At 41.8% G+C, this 18,264-nt stretch overlaps 1 protein-coding gene across 1 annotated transcript in view; it reads right to left on the bottom strand.

Moving 5' to 3' along the window:
- adcyap1r1a (adenylate cyclase activating polypeptide 1a (pituitary) receptor type I) overlaps nucleotides 1–18,264 on the bottom strand; it is a 64,292-nt gene that overhangs the window by 42,060 nt on the left and 3,968 nt on the right. The window contains exons 2-3 of the mRNA XM_060905460.1: nucleotides 10,581–10,709; nucleotides 2,377–2,476 (exon numbers count right to left, since the gene is read on the bottom strand). Of these exons, the coding sequence (XP_060761443.1) occupies nucleotides 2,377–2,476; nucleotides 10,581–10,637 (157 nt within the window). The 5' untranslated portion in view covers nucleotides 10,638–10,709. The remainder of the gene's footprint in view (nucleotides 1–2,376; nucleotides 2,477–10,580; nucleotides 10,710–18,264) is intronic.

Raw genomic sequence — 18,264 nt, forward strand, 5'->3', positions numbered from 1 at the left:
TTTCGGTGTCCATCTTTGCGTTGTCTGTCTCCCTGGTAATAGATTTGCTCTGATCTGATTGGTTGTTGCCAATTGTCTTTTGCCCTAATTAGTTGCTCTGTGTCTCACCTGGTTGCCCGTTGCTGGCAGCATTGCCCAAAAAGGTGCCTCATGTATCATCACCTTAAGAGGAATAAAACACTGCCAGGAAAGAAAAAAATCTACTTTGGCATGGTGACAGTAAATCTGTTTCATGTCGAGCCGCATCACAAACAATGAACAGTCCTCGGATGGCACATCTACAACTTTTCAGGAAATCATCACTCATCAGAACACTCACTTTTGCTCAAAACTAGACGCTAGTGCTGACTCATATCACCAGAGTGGATAGCAGGACGTCAGACGTTCATGTAGTGTGTGATACAGAGCACTCATAAGCTCCGGCTGTGGTTTATTACAGCTGTTGGTGTGTCCCGGGCTTCATAATGGAGCGTTAAGGAAGTCTATTCAGCCTCTGTTTTTAATAAAAGGGTGACACAACAGCTGGAGCATCTCTCTCTCTCTCTCTAACTAACATGGTTGTTTCTATCTGAAGTGGAAATTTCCTTTCTGCAAAATAACCATCTCTTCTAGTTTGAAGTGATAAAGAGATCAAATACCATCTTCTAGAGGACTTTCACTGACGTCATGGATTTTTGTTTTTCATGCAGCGTCCATCATATTGCTGGGCAAACAAAGAACCATAGCCGCAACACGTAATGAAGAAAATTGAGAGGATTTTAGTCAGTACAATCTCTTGGAAACGATCAAAAATTTATTTTATACTGGCAGATCGCACTACATCCAAAAGCTGAAACAAACAGGTTAATCATACTGTTAAATCATACTCCGTTCTTCAAGAGCTGGCGCGATACTGATGTGATTGGATATCGCAACAGCACACAAGCTTGTAGTACTTGAGGCCAGGACTTGGATTCAAGTCCGACTTGTGCCCTAATTTTAAGGACTTGTGACTTGACTTGGACTTGAGCACTGATGACTCGGACTTGGACTCGGACTCATGCAGTAATTGCATTTGGACTCGTAAATTGGAGACGAGGACTCGGATTTTTTCTTTATTTTTTGTAACATGCCATAATAATTTGCCATAAGATATTTATATCTACATTAATTTTTATACTAATTCCGCGCAAGAGAATGCACATTCACCTGTTCATACGTCATGTTCAGGAACAAACTAACGTTAATGGCGCTAAAATGCCTGGAGAGAACGCCGCTAGGATTGTCCGCTTTGCTTATACAGACTTCTCGTGCAGTGGGAAAAAATGCACTGCTATGTGTTCCACATGTAGAAGAACTATCGAGGAGACGACGGGGACAACCTCGAACTTCAATCGTCATTTGGCAAGACTCCAACCAGAGAAGGAAGTGACATGCTATGTTCATTGCCCTGTTGATAGCAGGGGTTGCTTGCTGACCAATGAACTAGCTAGTGTTAACCCTCTCTCATGTTATTTGCCCTGTTGATAGTGGGCGGGGCTTGCTGAGCGATGCACAAGCTTTTTATCTGTAGCCTGTTAACTAAAATGGGGCAGTCAAACAGTAACGTTAGTCCAACACAGTAGCGGAGATGGTTTCACATAAAGGCAACAACAGCCACCATCAAATGGTGCGGATAGAGTCTTGTTCTCGGACTCAGTAGTGGACTCGACTCGAAATTTTTATTAATGACTTGGACTTGAACACTGGGGACTCAAGACTGGACTTGGACTCGAGGTTTAGTGACTCGACTACAACACTGACAGCACACCTAACCACAACTCTAGTCAAAGTGTTTATTCTAATCTCGAAACTCCACCCCTTTTTTATGTTACAATTTTAAGCTGTTATTGTTTTCCTTGCATTGTTTTCCCCGCATAGACTGGATCAACATTTAGTATATTATTGAACAATTATCAAATAAAAACATCTTCTTTCAGAATGCTTTCACATCCCTGGTGCCCTTTCGAAAGCTCCTGCTGAGTAATTGCTATGAGAGCAAGCTGCTTTACCTCTTAAAATCTATTATTTTCTGCTCTAAACCGTCCGATTTATCCGGAACGGCCTTGAGCGTGCTGATGCTGTGAGTCAGAGTTCTTCTCTCTGCTTCCTCTTTCTCTCACTTTGTCCTTCTTTCACTTTGTTCTGTAAGTGTGAGTGGTCCAGCTGGCTTTCCCTTTCCTGTCACTGTTACAGTATCTGCTGCCAAGTGTCACACTTCCTGTTTACTGCTGATAAATATAAGCAAGACTACTTTAGCAAGGACTTGCATACATGATGTCCAATCTAACCAATCTGGACGGTTCATAATAGCATACAATGGACTGGACGTCCATCCTGTAGTTGACCAAAACTCACCGAACTCCTGGTCCTGTGCTGGGTCGTGAAGTGCGATCCTCTCCATGCATCTCTCGTGCTCTCGCTTGATGACACAGTTGGAGGTCAAGGACCGTACAGGCTACACAGGGCAATAAACAAGACTGTGAGAGCAAGTATTTGGACACACACATACACACACACACACACAAAACCAAACTAAATGTTGGCAGCATGTCACGTCAGGGTGCCTGCAGAGACGCAGTGCTCAGTGGTGTTTTCAAGGGCATGATGACAGTAAAAGAGCCAACAGTCTTCTGGCACGAACATATTCAATCCCTCAGTATCTCTGGATGATCATTATGATGATTTGATCATCTACATTCTGGTTCTTAGCACCATAGACAGCTCATAAGTTTGTTAATGATCTGTACCAAATGAGATGGAGACACATAGTGATTAATGTAGGTAAAATACTCTGATTGATAATTTTTCATGGTTAACTTTCTATTTACTCCAAATGTCGCCAATCAGCCAGTGTTTACAGAAGCGCTGAGATGATATCTTCATTGTCTTTGAATATGATGTGGAACTATTTATTAGAACAAGTCAGACAGAAAACCAGACCACTGACTTAGACCATTGTAGCTACATGAACCAAAACATGGAGATGACTCCTAATATTATACTGTACTTCCATATCAAAATCTTGATATAACGTATAAAAACATAAAGGAATAACTCAACTGGAACTTCTGGAAGTTTTTAATAATGAACTGGAAGCTGTGTATGTAACAGTGATGTCCTACAAGTTGTCGGCTCAAGTTATCAGGTATCTGCATGACATCCAAAGCTGGATGGACAACCGTCACCTGAAGCTCAATCTAGGCAAGACGGAGGTAATCTACATTCCTGGTCCATCCTCTCCACCCCTGGACATTGTCATCTCCCTGGAGGATGTCTCCAGGTCTCCTTTATCCAGTGTGAAGGACCTAGGGGTCATGTTCAACGACAAACTCTCTTCCTCAGCAAACATTGCTGCAGTGACCCAGACATGTAGAGTCCTCCTCTACAACATCCGAAGGATCCGCCCTTTTCTTACCACCTATGCTACTAAGCTCCTGGTCCAAGCACTGATCCTCTCCTGCTTGAACTACTGCAACTCTCTCCATGCTGACCTTCCAGTTTCTGCCATTAGACCCCTGCAGCTCATCCAGAACACTGCAGCTCGCCCGGTCTTCAACCTCCCTTGTTTTTCCCATGTGACCCCCCTGCTTGCCGACCTGCACTGGCTACCTATTGCAGCTTGCATCAAATTTAAGACATTGGTGCTAGCTTACCAGGCTCTCAAGGGGTTAGGGCCAGCATACCTCCAGAGTCTGATCTGCCCCTACACACCAGCCAGATCCCTACGCTCTGCTACTACTGGTCACCTGGCCCCTCCTCCTCTCCACTCCTGCCCAGCCCACTCAAGACTGCTGTCTGTCATGGTTCCCTGTTGGTGGAATGACCTTCCCATTGAGGTCAGAACTATCAACGCCCTGACCACCTTCAAGCGCAGACTGAAGACTCACCTCTTCAGGCTGCACCTCTCCCTTGCTTCCCTGCCCACTGTGTAACTGCATTTCGGTCTTGACCAACCCAGACTGTTTATGGTCTAGCCTAGGGTTAGTGGTTTGAGTTCTCTATTTAGTTGTACTTTATATGGTTGGTTTGTTTCCTTGGTTGTTGAGTATTACTACTTCAACAGCATATTACACGAGGCATTGCTGTCACTTGTTCAGTTGGCACTAGAATTTTCTTGTCTAGAAGTTCAGCACTTCATGTACCTGACTTTTGCACTCGCTGTGAGTCACTCTAGATAAGAGTGTCTGCTAAATGGCATGCAATGTAATGTAATATAAGCAATGTTAGCACATGTTGCTTGCTTCCACCACCACCAGCAGTAACTTCCACTGCTTTCCACACCTTTGTAAAAATGTCTCTATTTTGAGAGTATTTTGAGACTAGAAGCTAAAATAGCTAAAATAACCACTCTTTACAACCGTGTTGAGCAGAAATGCATCTCAAAAACATTGAGTATACAGTGGGAAAATTGGGCTCACCAAAGCTTGGCAGTTAAAATTTGAAAAACTCCCCCCCCCCCCGTCCAGTTTCGATCTCAGGTGACAGAGCCAGAACCCGATATCGTCTTCTGCTATTGGAGCCTGGCCACCTCAAGATTCAACATGTTGTTCATTTTAGATGCTTCTTGTGAAGGTGTACAACCCCGATTCCAAAAAAGTTGGGACAAAGTACAAATTGTAAATAAAAATGGAATGCAATAATTTACAAATCTCAAAAACTGATATTGTATTCACAATAGAACATAGACAACATATCAAATGTCAAAAGTGAGACATTTTGAAATTTCATGCCAAATATTGGCTCATTTGAAATTTCATGATAGCAACACATCTCAAAAAAGTTGGGACAGGGGCAATAAGAGGCTGGAAAAGTTAAAGGTACAAAAAAGGAACAGCTGGAGGACCAAATTGCAAGTAATTAGGTCAATTGGCAATAGGTCATTAACATGACTGGGTATAAAAAGAGCATCTAGCGCCTCTCAGAAGTAAAGATGGGAAGAGGATCACCAATCCCCCTAATTCTGCGCCGACAAATAGTGGAGCAATATCAGAAAGGAGTTCGACAGTGTAAAATTGCAAAGAGTTTGAACAAATCATCATCTACAGTGCATAATATCATCAAAAGATTCAGAGAATCTGGAAGAATCTCTGTGCGTAAGGGTCAAGGCCGGAAAACCATACTGGGTGCCCGTGATCTTCGGGCCCTTAGACGGCACTGCATCACATACAAGCATGCTTCTGTATTGGAAATCACAAAATGGGCTCAGGAATATTTCCAGAGAACATTATCTGTGAACACAATTCACCGTGCCATCCGCCATTGCCAGCTAAAACTCTAGTTCAAAGAAGAAGCCGTATCTAAACATGATCCAGAAGCACAGACGTCTTCTCTGGGCCAAGGCTCATTTAAAATGGACTGTGGCAAAGTGGAAAACTGTTCTGTGATCAGACGAATCAAAATTTGAAGTTCTTTATGGAAATCAGGGACGCCGCGTCATTCGGACTAAAGAGAAGAAGGACTACCCAAGTTGTTATCAGCACTCAGTTCAGAAGCCTGCATCTCTGATGGTATGGGGTTGCATTAGTGCGTGTTGCATGGCCAGCTTACACATCTGGAAAGACATCATCAATGCTGAAAGGTATATCCAGGTTCTAGAGCAACATATGCTCCCATCCAGATGACGTCTCTTTCAGGGAAGACCTTGCATTTTCCAACATGACAATGCCAAACCACATACTGCATCAATTACAGCATCATGGCTGCGTAGAAGAAGGGTCCGGGTACTGAACTGGCCAGCCTGCAGTCCAGATCTTTCACCCATAGAAAACATTTGGTGCATCATAAAATGGAAGATACGACAAAAAAGACCCAAGACAGTTGAGCAACTAGAATCCTACATTAGACAAGAATGGGTTAACATTCCTATCCCTAAACTTGAGCAACTTGTCTCCTCAGTCCCCAGACATTTACAGACTGTTGTAAAGAGAAAAGAGGATGTCTCACAGTGGTAAACATGGCCTTGTCCCAACTTTTTTGAGATGTGTTGTTGTCATGAAATTTAAAATCACCTAATTTTTCTCTTTAAATGATACATTTTCTCAGTTTAAACATTTGATATGTCATCGATGTTCTATTCTGAATAAAATATGGAATTTTGAAACTTCCACATCATTGCATTCCATTTTTATTTACAATTTGTACTTTGTCCCAACTTTTTTGGAATCGGGGTTGTACAAGCATTCCTATTAACCTGAATGTCAAAGTCCCTCTCACGCCAAGATCTGGTCTTCCCCAGCAGTCTCCTGTCCCAGTACTAACCAACTCTTTTAAGACGTATAGGTGCAGTACTGATCTCCATTTCCATAGGCCTCGGTCTCTTGCTAGAGTTACAGTGGGGGGCTGGTCCTTTGGTAACCGCGAGAGTTTGACTCCCCACTTGCATCTGTATTGTAGCGTGCCTTGCCAGATGGCAGTAGGTACCATTTTTATAATGGTCTTTGGTATGGCCCGACCACAGGTAGAACTCATGATCTCCTGGTCGAGAGGCGGACATGCTAACCACTAGGCCAACTTGTGGTATTAAACTGAATGTACAGTATATAAAAAGTAGAAACTTTTTTTTAAAGTCTTTACACATTTCATATAAGCATGAGTGGAGTGTTGTCAAACAGCAAATTTGCAATGATAGCTCATGTTGCCTGTTTTGTTTTTTTTCAAGCCTGAAAATCTACAAGTATAGTGATAACGTGAGAACACACACTTCACACATTTTAGTGTGTTATTAACAGCAGTGCCAAACAGTCCAAATTAGTAAGTGCTTAAAATGAACCCCGATAATTTGTTTGGCTCAAAATGACACACTTTATGTTATTAATAAATGTAAACATAAATTTTATTGATGTTATTAATTAATCTTATCTCATTATCTCTAGCCACTTTATCATGTTCTACAGGGTCACAGGCAAGCTGGAGCCTATCCCAGCTGACTACGGGCGAAAGGCGGGGTACACCCTGGACAAGTCGCCAGGTCATCACAGGGCTGACACATAGACACAGACAACCATTCACACTCACATTCACACCTACGGTCAATTTAGAGTCACCAGTTAACCTAACCTGTATGTCTTTGGACTGTGGGGGAAACCGGAGTACCCGGAGGAAACCCACGCGGACAACATGAAAATTCCACACAGAAAGGCCCTCGCCGGCCACAGGGCTCAAATCTGGACCTTCTTGCTGTGAGGCGACAGTGCTAACCGCTACACCACCGTGCCGCCCCTTTCTGTGTGGAATTTTCATGTTCTCCCCGTGTCCACGTGGGTTTCCTCCGGGTGCTCCGGTTTCCCCCACAGTCCAAAGACATGCAGGTTAGGTTAACTGGTGACTCTAAATTGACCGTAGGTGTGAATGTGAGTGTGAATGGTTGTCTGTGTCTATGTGTCAGCCCTGTGATGACCTGGCGACTTGTCCAGGGTGTACCCCGCCTTTCGCCCGTAGTCAGCTGGGATAGGCTCCAGCTTGCCTGCGACCCTGTAGAACAGGATAAAGCGGCTACAGATAATGAGATGAGAGATAATTATTAAGTTTGATTTATATTATTAACTATTATATAATATTATTATTATTGAATTATATTTATTGATAAATACAAAGTTTTATTTATATTATTAATAAATATAGATGTACATTATATCATTTATTAATAATAATAATAATAATAATAATAATAATAATAATAATAATAATAATCCCAACATGATTCCAGTGTGTGACTCACTAATGAACTTGGAGAAAAAAAGAACATTTTAAAAATTCCAAAATATTCATCTCGTCTCGTCTTTGTCCGCTTATTCAGGGCTGAGTCGCGGAGGCAGCAGTCTGAGCATGGAAGCCCAAACTTCCCTTTCCCCAGATACCTCGGCCAGCTCCTCGGGAAGAACACCGATGCATTCCCAGGCCAGCCGAGAGACATAGTCCCTCCAGCGTGTCCTGGGTCTTCCCTGGGGCCTCCTCCCGGGGGAACATGCTTGGAACACCTCCCCAGGGAGGCGTCCAGGAGGCATCCGAAAGAGATGCCTGAGCCACCTCAGCTGATTCCTCTTGATGTGGAGGAGCAGCGGGTCTACTCCGAGCTCCTCCCGAGTGACTGTGCTTCTCACCCTATCTCTAAGGGAGCGCCCAGCCACCCTGTGAAGGAAACTCATTTTGGCCGCTTGTAACCACAATCTTGTTCTTTCGGTCATTACCCAAAGCTCATGACCATAGGTGAGAGTCGGAACGTAGATCGACCAATAAATTAAGAGCTTCGCCTTTTGGCTCAGCTCCTTCTTCACCACAACAGACCGGTAAAGCAACGACATCACTGCGGAGGCTGCACCGATCTGCCTGTCGATCTCACGCTCCATCCTTCCCTCACTTGTGAACAAGATTCCGAGATACTTAAACTCCTCTACTTGAGGCAGGACTTCTCCACCAACCTGGAGAGGGCAAGCCACCCTTTTCCGGTCGAGAACCATGGCCTTGGACTTGGAGGTACTGATTCTCATCCCAGCCGCTTCACACTCGACTGCAAACCGCCCCAGTGCATGCTAAAGGTCCTGGTTTGAAGAAGCCAACAGGACAACATCATCCGCAAAAAGCAGAGATGAAATCCTGTGGTTCCCAAACAGGATTCCTTCTGGCCCCTGGCTGCGCCTAGAAATTCTCTCCATAAAAATTATGAACAGAACCGGTGACAAAGGGCAGCCCTGCCGGAGTCCAACATGCACTGGGAACAGGTTTGACTTACTGCCGGCAATGCGAACCAGACTCCTGCTCCGTTCGTATAGGGACCGGACAGCCCTTAGCAAAGAGCCCTGAACCCCACACTCCCGAAGCACCCCCCACAGAATACCATGAGGGACATGGCTGAATGCCTTCTCCAGATCCACAAAGCACATGTGGACTGGTTGGGCAAACTCCCATGAACCCTCGAGCACTCTATGAAGGGTATAGAGCTGGTCCAAAATATTCATATCATGGAAATTGATTCGATTTTTCAGTTCTGATCTGTCAGAAGGTGTTGATTAATTTTCTATAAAGGCAGCTCTGACTGTCGTTCCAGCTCACACAGGGACTTGGTGATCTAGTGACGTTTTCAATGAGATGTTTATTTAGCGTTTATGGAAGGAGTCTCCAGTGTCAAAGAGTCTCCAGCAGGAAGCCGTGGTCTAATGGTTAGAGAAGCTGCTTTGGGCCCAAAAGGTTGCTGGTTTGAGTCTCTTGACCATCAGGATTGGCTGAAGTGCCCTTGAGCAAGGCACCAAACCCCCATTTGCTCCCCTGCTCTGGGTAGGTTGTACATTACTCTGGGTAAGAGCATCTGCTAAATGCCAGTAATGTGTCAGCGCTGCAGTCAAAGGGAAAGCTGTGATGTTTTACTTGCGGTGTTTTCAGGACAGAGAAGTTCGTCAACCTGCTTCTTTTGTTCAAACGAACACCTAGTGAAGTTATGATTGTTCACTATACTGCTAGTTCCCACAATACTGAATGTAGCTATAAGCAGATAAAAAGCATGATGTGTTGTTTAGTGAATAAAATTGTAAACATTGTGGTGTAAAACTTCAGGATGTGAAGGATGTTACTGGAAACTGGCTTCAGGACAACTTCAGGGAGGGAACAGGAAGTGCTCCATTATTACCCCTTTTCCACCAAATCAGTTCCAGGGCTGGTTCGGGGTCAGTGCTTAGTTTGGAACCAGGTTTTCTGTTTCCACTGACAAAGAACTGGCTCTGGGCCAGAAAAACTGGTTCCAGGGTAGCACCAGCTCTTTGCTGGGCTAGAGGAAAGAACTGCTTACATCAGCGGGGGGGCGGAGTTGTTAAGACCAACAACAATAGCAAGACCACGAGAGGGCACCATTTTTAAATAAGCGACGAGATATCATGGATGCAGTAAAGCGGCAGTCATCCATTATTGTTGTTGTTGCTGCTTCTTCTTCTTCTTCTTCTCCGTGTTGTTGTTGCTTCGATGTTTGCGCCAAGGTTTATGCAAACGCAGCAACGTAACTGACGTATACAGTGACATAATGACGTGGCTCCCCTTAGCACCCCGAGCTATGGGAACGAGTTGTGAACCAGCACCAGCACTGGCCCCGAACCAGCCCTGGAACTGATTTGGTGGAAAAGGGGTATCTGTTGTTTGGTGATTATTTTCCTCTTACAGCACACCACGCAACTCTCTTATTCCTTATGTCATATAAAACTATTAACTACTAATCAAAAACAAACTGTTCTGGGAAAACAGGGATGTTACAAAGTAGTGTACACAAGGTTTTGTTTTGTTTTTTTTTTCTCAGGAGGAAGTTGAGGCTGTAAAATTGCTAGTGTCATGCTGGATGTGTTGGTACAGGATCTCCGCAGATGGGCTGAGAAGTTCCAGTCAGCGCGGCCATCTGCTGTGTGTGAGGAGACGCCTCGTCCCCGAGTGATAGTGATCGTATGGTCACCTATGCCACGCATCCACATGTGAATCCATGCAAACATGCCAACCCACATGCTCAAATCCCTGACTCACACACACATGCATACTGAAACCTAGACTCCAGAGTACATAATGTGTGTGTGTGTGTGTGTCCTCACTAGAGAGATACAGAAGAGGAGGAACAGGAGGAGGAAGATAGCCCCAGGTCGCTTCATTCTGTCTGCTGTTGTCTGGAGCAATTAATGCAGCCTCCGCAAAGCCTCAGTGACTCCTCAGTCTCAGATCACCTGGAAAAAAAAAAGATTTGATTTATTACTTTCTCATTTCTTTTATTTGAATCTCAGGAAACAGAGGGCAAAACCTTGTTTAGATCAGTGCCAACTCTGACTTACAGCTTTTCAACAGTAGAGGACAGAACTGTATAATGTTACAGACGAAAAGAAAAAAGACGCATGATGAAACACTACACAGTGAAAACAAACTTGTTTTTGAGCTCCTGAGCAAGACATCAGCTTTTTAAACTGAAAGATTTAAATTGAACCCTGGTGCAAAACAAATGATCCAGATTTGTTGCCTGGAAATACTACAGAAACGGAAATGTAGAATGGTTGCTATGGTAACGTCTGATGTGAAGAGATCGAGGGAAGGAGTCTTCAGTGTCAGCATTTTCTCAGAAACGTGACAAGCTGTGTTTTTTGTTTTGTTAAGCGTAAGATAGAGGCTGGTGACAGAGCGACTGTTTATAGCTGCTACGACGCGAGAGCAATAAAACACTTCAGGATGTGCTGGAATAGGAAACGGTCAACTTTTCACATCAGGGGATCTGTGATTATTTTCATGTCCAAGTGGTTTATTTGTTTTATAATAAACTATTTCTGTATTTTATAATATTGTATTCTGAATGCTTCAAGGAGAAGGCAGGGGCACGTGATGAGAACCCGTACATTTAATGATCCGAAAAAATCTAAAGACGAGACAATCCTTGAACCAATATTACAGTACTGTGCAAAAGTCTGAGGCCCCTTATTTCTTTTCATACAAACTTTGTTATAGATTTCTGTTTGACGACTTCTACATTATTGGCTGAAGGCTACTGGGTTTTGGTACAAAATGAAGACGCGAGTGTGACAGCCAAAGTGTCCAGAAGAACTGTGGCTGGTTCTGTAAGATGCTCAGTAAAACCTACAGCTCATTTCCGCATAAAACTGCACTCACTGGACCTGAGACTGCTATTTTTTTTTTAAGTAAAGGGTCGTCTCACACCAAATACTGACTTTGTTTCATTTATTATGGCTTAGTGCTTACTGTTTATAGTATTTTTTTTTTTATGTTGAAACATTTCATTTCATTATTTTTAAGCCATTTTGAGTCTCCAGCATTTCTTTACATGTGCCTAAGACTTTTGTACAGGACTGTATATATATATATATATATATATATATATATATATATATATATATATATATATATATATATATATATATATATATATCCCCTCTTTATCCTCCTGCCTTTACTTCCAAATCTAATTACTTCTCCAGCAGCGGTCAGGTGCTTCATCATATAATATCCAGAATCATCAGAGAAACTGCACAGCATCATAGTAATGTGGGATTCAACAGGAAATGAAGGTAAACAAACCAGGAAATTACAGTGCTGTTTTTCCCCTCCATGTCTCATGCCACTATTACTGATGATTAGATAGATAGATAGATAGATAGATAGATAGATAGATAGATAGATAGATAGATTCAGGAGACTATGAACCCTTAATTTTCTAATGAATGTTTAAAAAAACTCTTTAAAAAACTTTGAGGAATTTTAAGGCATTTATCTTTGAAAACATAAAAAATAGATAGATAGATAGATAGATAGATAGATAGATAGATAGATAGATAGATAGATAGATAGATAGATAGATAGATTCAGGAGACTATGAACCCTTAATTTTCTAATGAATGCTTAAAAAAAACTCTTCAAAGAACTTTGAGGAATTTTAAGGCATTTGTCTTCAAAAACAGATAGATAGATAGATAGATAGATAGATAGATAGATAGATAGATAGATAGATAGATAGATAGATAGATTCAGGAGACTATGAACCCTTAATTTTCTAATGAATGCTTAAAAAAAACTCTTCAAAGAACTTTGAGGAATTTTAAGGCATTTGTCTTCAAAAACAGATAGATAGATAGATAGATAGATAGATAGATAGATAGATAGATAGATAGATAGATAGATAGATAGATAGATAGATAGATAGATTCAGGAGACTACAAACCCTTAATTTTCAGTTTAACACTTAAACTCTTCAAAGAACTTTGAGGAATTTTAAGGCATTTGTCTTCGAAAACATAGATAGATAGATAGATAGATAGATAGATAGATAGATAGATAGATAGATAGATAGATAGATTCAGGAGACTATGAACCCTTAATTTTCTAATGAATGCTTAAAAAAACTTTAAAAAACTTTGAGGAATTTTAAGGCATTTATCTTTGAAAACATAAAAAATAGATAGATAGATAGATAGATAGATAGATAGATAGATAGATAGATAGATAGATAGATAGATAGATAGATAGATAGATAGATAGATAGATAGATGGATGCAAGTGATAACAGGAATTAATATCTTTTGCAGATGCTCCAGAATGTTAAAGCTGTACTGCCTTTCAGATTTTTCAAGTGTAGGTCATAAAAAGAATTTTCCCCGACACCTAATTATTATTTTTGTTTAGTGGCTGAAAGCTACTGAATTCAAATCACAGACTTCCAATTTTATTTGTTTTTTAAAATGGAACAATTAATGAATTTAGAGCCACGTGGCCCGAAACTCTCCGCTATTTTTTCCTGCTTCACTATGACCCAGCTCATGATGTGGTGGGCTTTCCCTGTTCATGCAAGGCATTGTGGGATACAAATTTGAAACAGGAGAGAAAAATGTAGGACGTGAGCATGCGAATGAAGCGTGAAAGACCGACTATAGTAACGGAAAGAAAGCGAGAAGAAAAGACATTATGTTATATACGAAGGAAAGGAAACGCAGGACCAAACTAATAAATATGGGCGCTCAGCGAGCACCTCAGTGTGATCAGCTGTTCGTTTAGCGACAGAATGATGGAACTGTCAGTGCACGCTCAAAGGTAAACCTGTAGATGGCAGTAATGCAACACTGTGGATGCCAGCTGCCGTAAAACCCAAAAGAAGAAGAAGAAGAAGCTAACCCTGCGCATGCACATACGGACCTCCTCTGTCTGCCTGACTGTGCGAAGCGAGCGATTTCATGCACATTTGCTTTAATCCCCTCAAATTAAATAACTTCCCAGCCACAGAATGGCCTGGGTTTATTTATTTATCTATTTATTTATTTTTTGAGATATTACAGAAATAAACATAACCAGATTTCAGAGGGAACTAAATTTCACTGCTTTTATGAAATTGAAAGGCCGTCTAGCTTTAAATGTAACCAGAACTGGATTAAAAAAAATGGCATTTCATTTCTTAATAAATAATAAAATGTGAAATGTTAGCACATTAATGAGGTATCGGAGAAAGTAAACAAGTGTTTAATTCCTTATGTGTTTGGAAGGTAAGCAGGATGTGTCTGTGTGCTGTGTGTCAGTCTCATTACTGCTGGTAGTCAAAAGGAACATTGTGTTTTGTTTTGTTTTTTTATAATGTCAGTGAAGAATGACAGAAATTGACAATATGGCATGATTAAAAAAAAACAAAACCTGATAGAATAAAGCCTGTTCTTGGTGGTGAGAGAGAGAGAGAGAGAGAGAGAGAGAGAGAGAGAGAGAGAGAGTCTCTGACATTCTTTCTGTCTGTGTTTTGAAGTATTTGTAAGTCAGCAGTTCCCTGAGAGCATCTGTCAGTCAAACTACAGACGAGCTTTTTATGGAAACAGCCGCGCACTGCGGTTCTGATAGCGATCTAAATGAGGAGCAACAGGATGGATTTTATATGAACTGAGCTCTAAATTCAACCTCCTGCTCTGCGTTCGTTCAGGAGTGAACTCTTAATTTGCAAGCAGATGGAAAGAATAAGAACAACGACTGAATATCATGTTCCTATAACATTGTTATTGAATTCTAGATGGACAGACAGACAGGCAGGCAGGCAGACAGACGGACAAGCAGACAGACAGAATACAGGTGTACAGCTGCTGGTTGTAGCCCATCTGTTGTTATGCAGGAGTACCACTGAGATGTGTGTGTGTGGTGATGGTACGAGTGGCTCAGACAAGGATTTTAGACTACGTTCAGACTGCACCCTGAAACGACCCATATCCGATTTTTTTGCCCATATGCGACCTGTATCCGATTTGTTATTGACAATCTGAATGACACAGATCCGATTTTTTCACATGCGACCCAGGCCGCTTGGATATGTGGTCCTAATTCCGATGCACATCCGTTATTTTCACATGCGACTGCAGTCTGACCGGACAGGTCGCATTCATGCAACCTACACGTCATCAACAAGAGACAAACGTCACTATTCTGCGTTGGCTAATCCCGTCTCTTTGGTGGAAAACAACAACATTTGTACAGTTTTCAGAATTTAAATAGACTTTTATAGAATTGATCAAGCTAATGGTGGATTTGGTAGGGACCTGGATGTTGATCTGTTAGCCTGATTAAATAAAACAGTTTCTATAACTGATTTATAACTTAAACCATCCTGTATTACAAGATTATAAGATTGTTCTGGAAATTTCCAGTAATTTGACACCTTCGGTCTCATTAGTCTGCTGCCCACATTAATCAGATTATTGTGTGAGTTCCGCCGCCGCCACAAAAACCACATCGCCAGGTCTCGCCTCATCTCCATAGCAAACTGCACTGGTGTTTCTGCACCTTGAGCCAGCGCTGAGAGAAGTTGCAGAATTCAGCTGGCTATAAACAATCTAAATAAATATTTATAAAAATGTAGAAAAAGTTTATTAATATGACGAAATAAATATGTGCAAATGATTAAGCCTGAATTAAGAGTTTGGTAATACAGCGGCCGTATCCCAAATGACTGCCTACTGAAGCTCGAGTGCACTATATAGAGTTTAAAAATCCATTACTTCCTAGTAACATGTAGTGCACTTATATAGAAATTAGAGAGACATTTAGGAGTCAACCCTCGTTACCAGGCTACACGTTTTCATTTCAGTTCAGAAACAAAAACACACACGAGACCTCACACTTTAACACTAACCAGATAATTAAACAAACAAACAAACAAACAAACAAAAAGAAAATCATTAAACTTGAAGAGTGCGCTTTTTTTTTGTTTACGTATTACGTAGATGTGCTTATTACGTGTCAATTTGCGCATGCGGGACACTTTTGGGTCGTTTTCCGTTCATATTGGAGATCGCATACAAGTCTCATATAATTGGTAATGTGAACGGCCTAACAAAAAAATCGGATTTCACAACAAATCAGATATGGGTCGTTTCAGGTTGCAGTCTGAACGTAGTGTTAAACACTTACACCATGTAAATTTAAAATGCAAAACGTAAAATATAAAACATAAACCCTGTTGGTGATTCTTGTAGGTGTACAACTGGAGGCCAAAGCTTATCTTTGTTGATGCATGGTGTGTGTTTATTGTCCTCTAGCCTTCATCAGGTCGAGTTTCAGTAGACGAGTTTATTGCCTTCTTAACGCCTTTGAGATCAAACAGTAAATAATAAATAATAACAATACAGTAAATAGCCCTATTCAACACCACAACTGTAGTAATCCAGACAGGATTCTGTCAAGAACCGAACAGCTAAGTAAAGAGAAACAAAACAACATCCATCATTACTTTAAGACATGAAGTGTCTTTTATATAATAAAAATAAAGATAAAACATTGAATTAGAAGGCGTGTCCAAACTTTTAGCTGGTACTGTATGAAATGTAAAGGTTACATAAAAATAAATCAAGATCTAGTTATATGGTCTCACACCAATGTTGTAGTCAAGTCACTAAACCTTGAGTCTGAGTCCGGTCTCGAGTCCACAGTGTTCGAGTCCGAGTCATTAAAGAGAATTCTGAGTCGAGTCCGAGAACAAGACTCCAACCGCACCATTTGACTGTGGCTGTTGCTGCCTTTATGTGAAACCATCTCCGCTACTGCGTTGGACTAATGTTACTGCTCGACCGACTGCCCCATTTTCATTAATAAGCTACAGATAAAAAGCTTGTTCATCGCTCAGCAAGCCTCGCCCACTATCAACAGGGCAAATAACATGAGAGAGGGTTAACACTAGCTAGTTCATAGGTCAGCAAGCAAGTCCCGCTATCAACAGGGCAATGAACATAGCGTGTCACTTCCTTCTCTGGGTGGAGTCTTGCCAAATGACGATTGAAGTTCCCCGTCATCTCCTCGATAGTTCTTCTACATATGGAACACATAGCAGTGCATTTTTTCCCACTGCACGAGAAGTCTGTATAAGCAAAGCGGACAATCCTAGCGGCGTTCTCTCCAGGCATTTTAGCGCCATTAACGTTAGTTTGTTCCTGAACATGACGTATGAACAGGTGAATGTGCATTCTCTTGCGCGGAATTAGTATAAAAATTAATGTAGATATAAATATCTTATGGCAAATTATTATGGCATGTTACGAAAAATAAAGAAAAAATCCGAGTCCTCGTCTCCAATTTACAAGTCCAAATGCAGCTAATGCACGAGTCCGAGTCCGAGTTATCAGTGCTCAAGTCCAAGTCAAGTCACAGGTCCTTAAAATTAGGACATGAATCAGACTTGAGTACTACGGTACAAGCCTGTCTCTTGCATATCGCACGTAATAATTGAGTAATGATCAATATTTATTGCGCAAGGTGGCCCATTTTAGATCGTTCCTTCTGGACTAGACGGGGCCGGGGTGAGCTACGCCGTCACTGACGGTCTCGTTGGAGATATTTGTTTTCATTCCATTTTACCTAAAGATGTACGGTATCCTTTTCCATTGTGGGCTCCATTTCTGTGCTCTGCTTCCTATCCAAACTAATGACACGCCCACTGATGTCATGCTGGAAAAACCAGCTATATTTTGGTTCCACCTGGGAACCAAGTTTTCAGGCTCGAAACCAATTTATTTCTGGTTGACATGTTCTAACGATTCAGAATTTGGTGCATGAACAAGAACAGAACCTGTTCCCTGTTGGTCGAAAAGAAGTCGTAGTGAACCTTAGGAGAAAACTGAAGAACCCAGAGGAAAACGATGAAGATAGAAGATGCACATGCACATTTGTCACATGCACACTTCAAGCACAGTGAAATTCATCCTCTGCATTTAACCCATCTGAAGCAGTGAACACACACCCAGAGCAGTGGGCAGCCACACTAGAGCACCCAGGGGTTAGGTACCTTGCTCAAGGGCACTTCAACCCAAGGCCACCCCACGTCAACCTAACTGCATGTCTTTGAACTGTGGGGGAAACTTGGGCACCCGGAGGTGTGCAACATGCAAACTCCACACAGAAAGGCCCTCGTCAGATCAAATCAAGTTTATTTGTATAGCGCTTTTAACAATAAACATTGTCGCAAAGCGGCTTTACAGAATTTGAATGACTTAAAACATGAGCTAATTTTATCCCTAATCTATCCCCAATGAGCAAGCCTGTGGCGACGGTGGCAAGGAAAAACTCCCTCAGACGACATGAGGAAGAAACCTCGAGAGGAACCAGACTCAAAAGGGAACCCATCCTCATTTGGGCAACAACAGACAGGCTGACTATAATATTAACAGTTTTAACAGGTATAACCCTCAACTGTCCACATGGGGCCGTCCTTCACAGGAGTGGGGCGATAAAACTCCGACCAGACACAGGGCACCAGGATGGATCAAG

The sequence above is a fragment of the Neoarius graeffei genome, chromosome 23 (assembly GCF_027579695.1).
Source record: "Neoarius graeffei isolate fNeoGra1 chromosome 23, fNeoGra1.pri, whole genome shotgun sequence".
NCBI classification, from domain to species: Eukaryota; Metazoa; Chordata; class Actinopteri; order Siluriformes; family Ariidae; genus Neoarius; species Neoarius graeffei.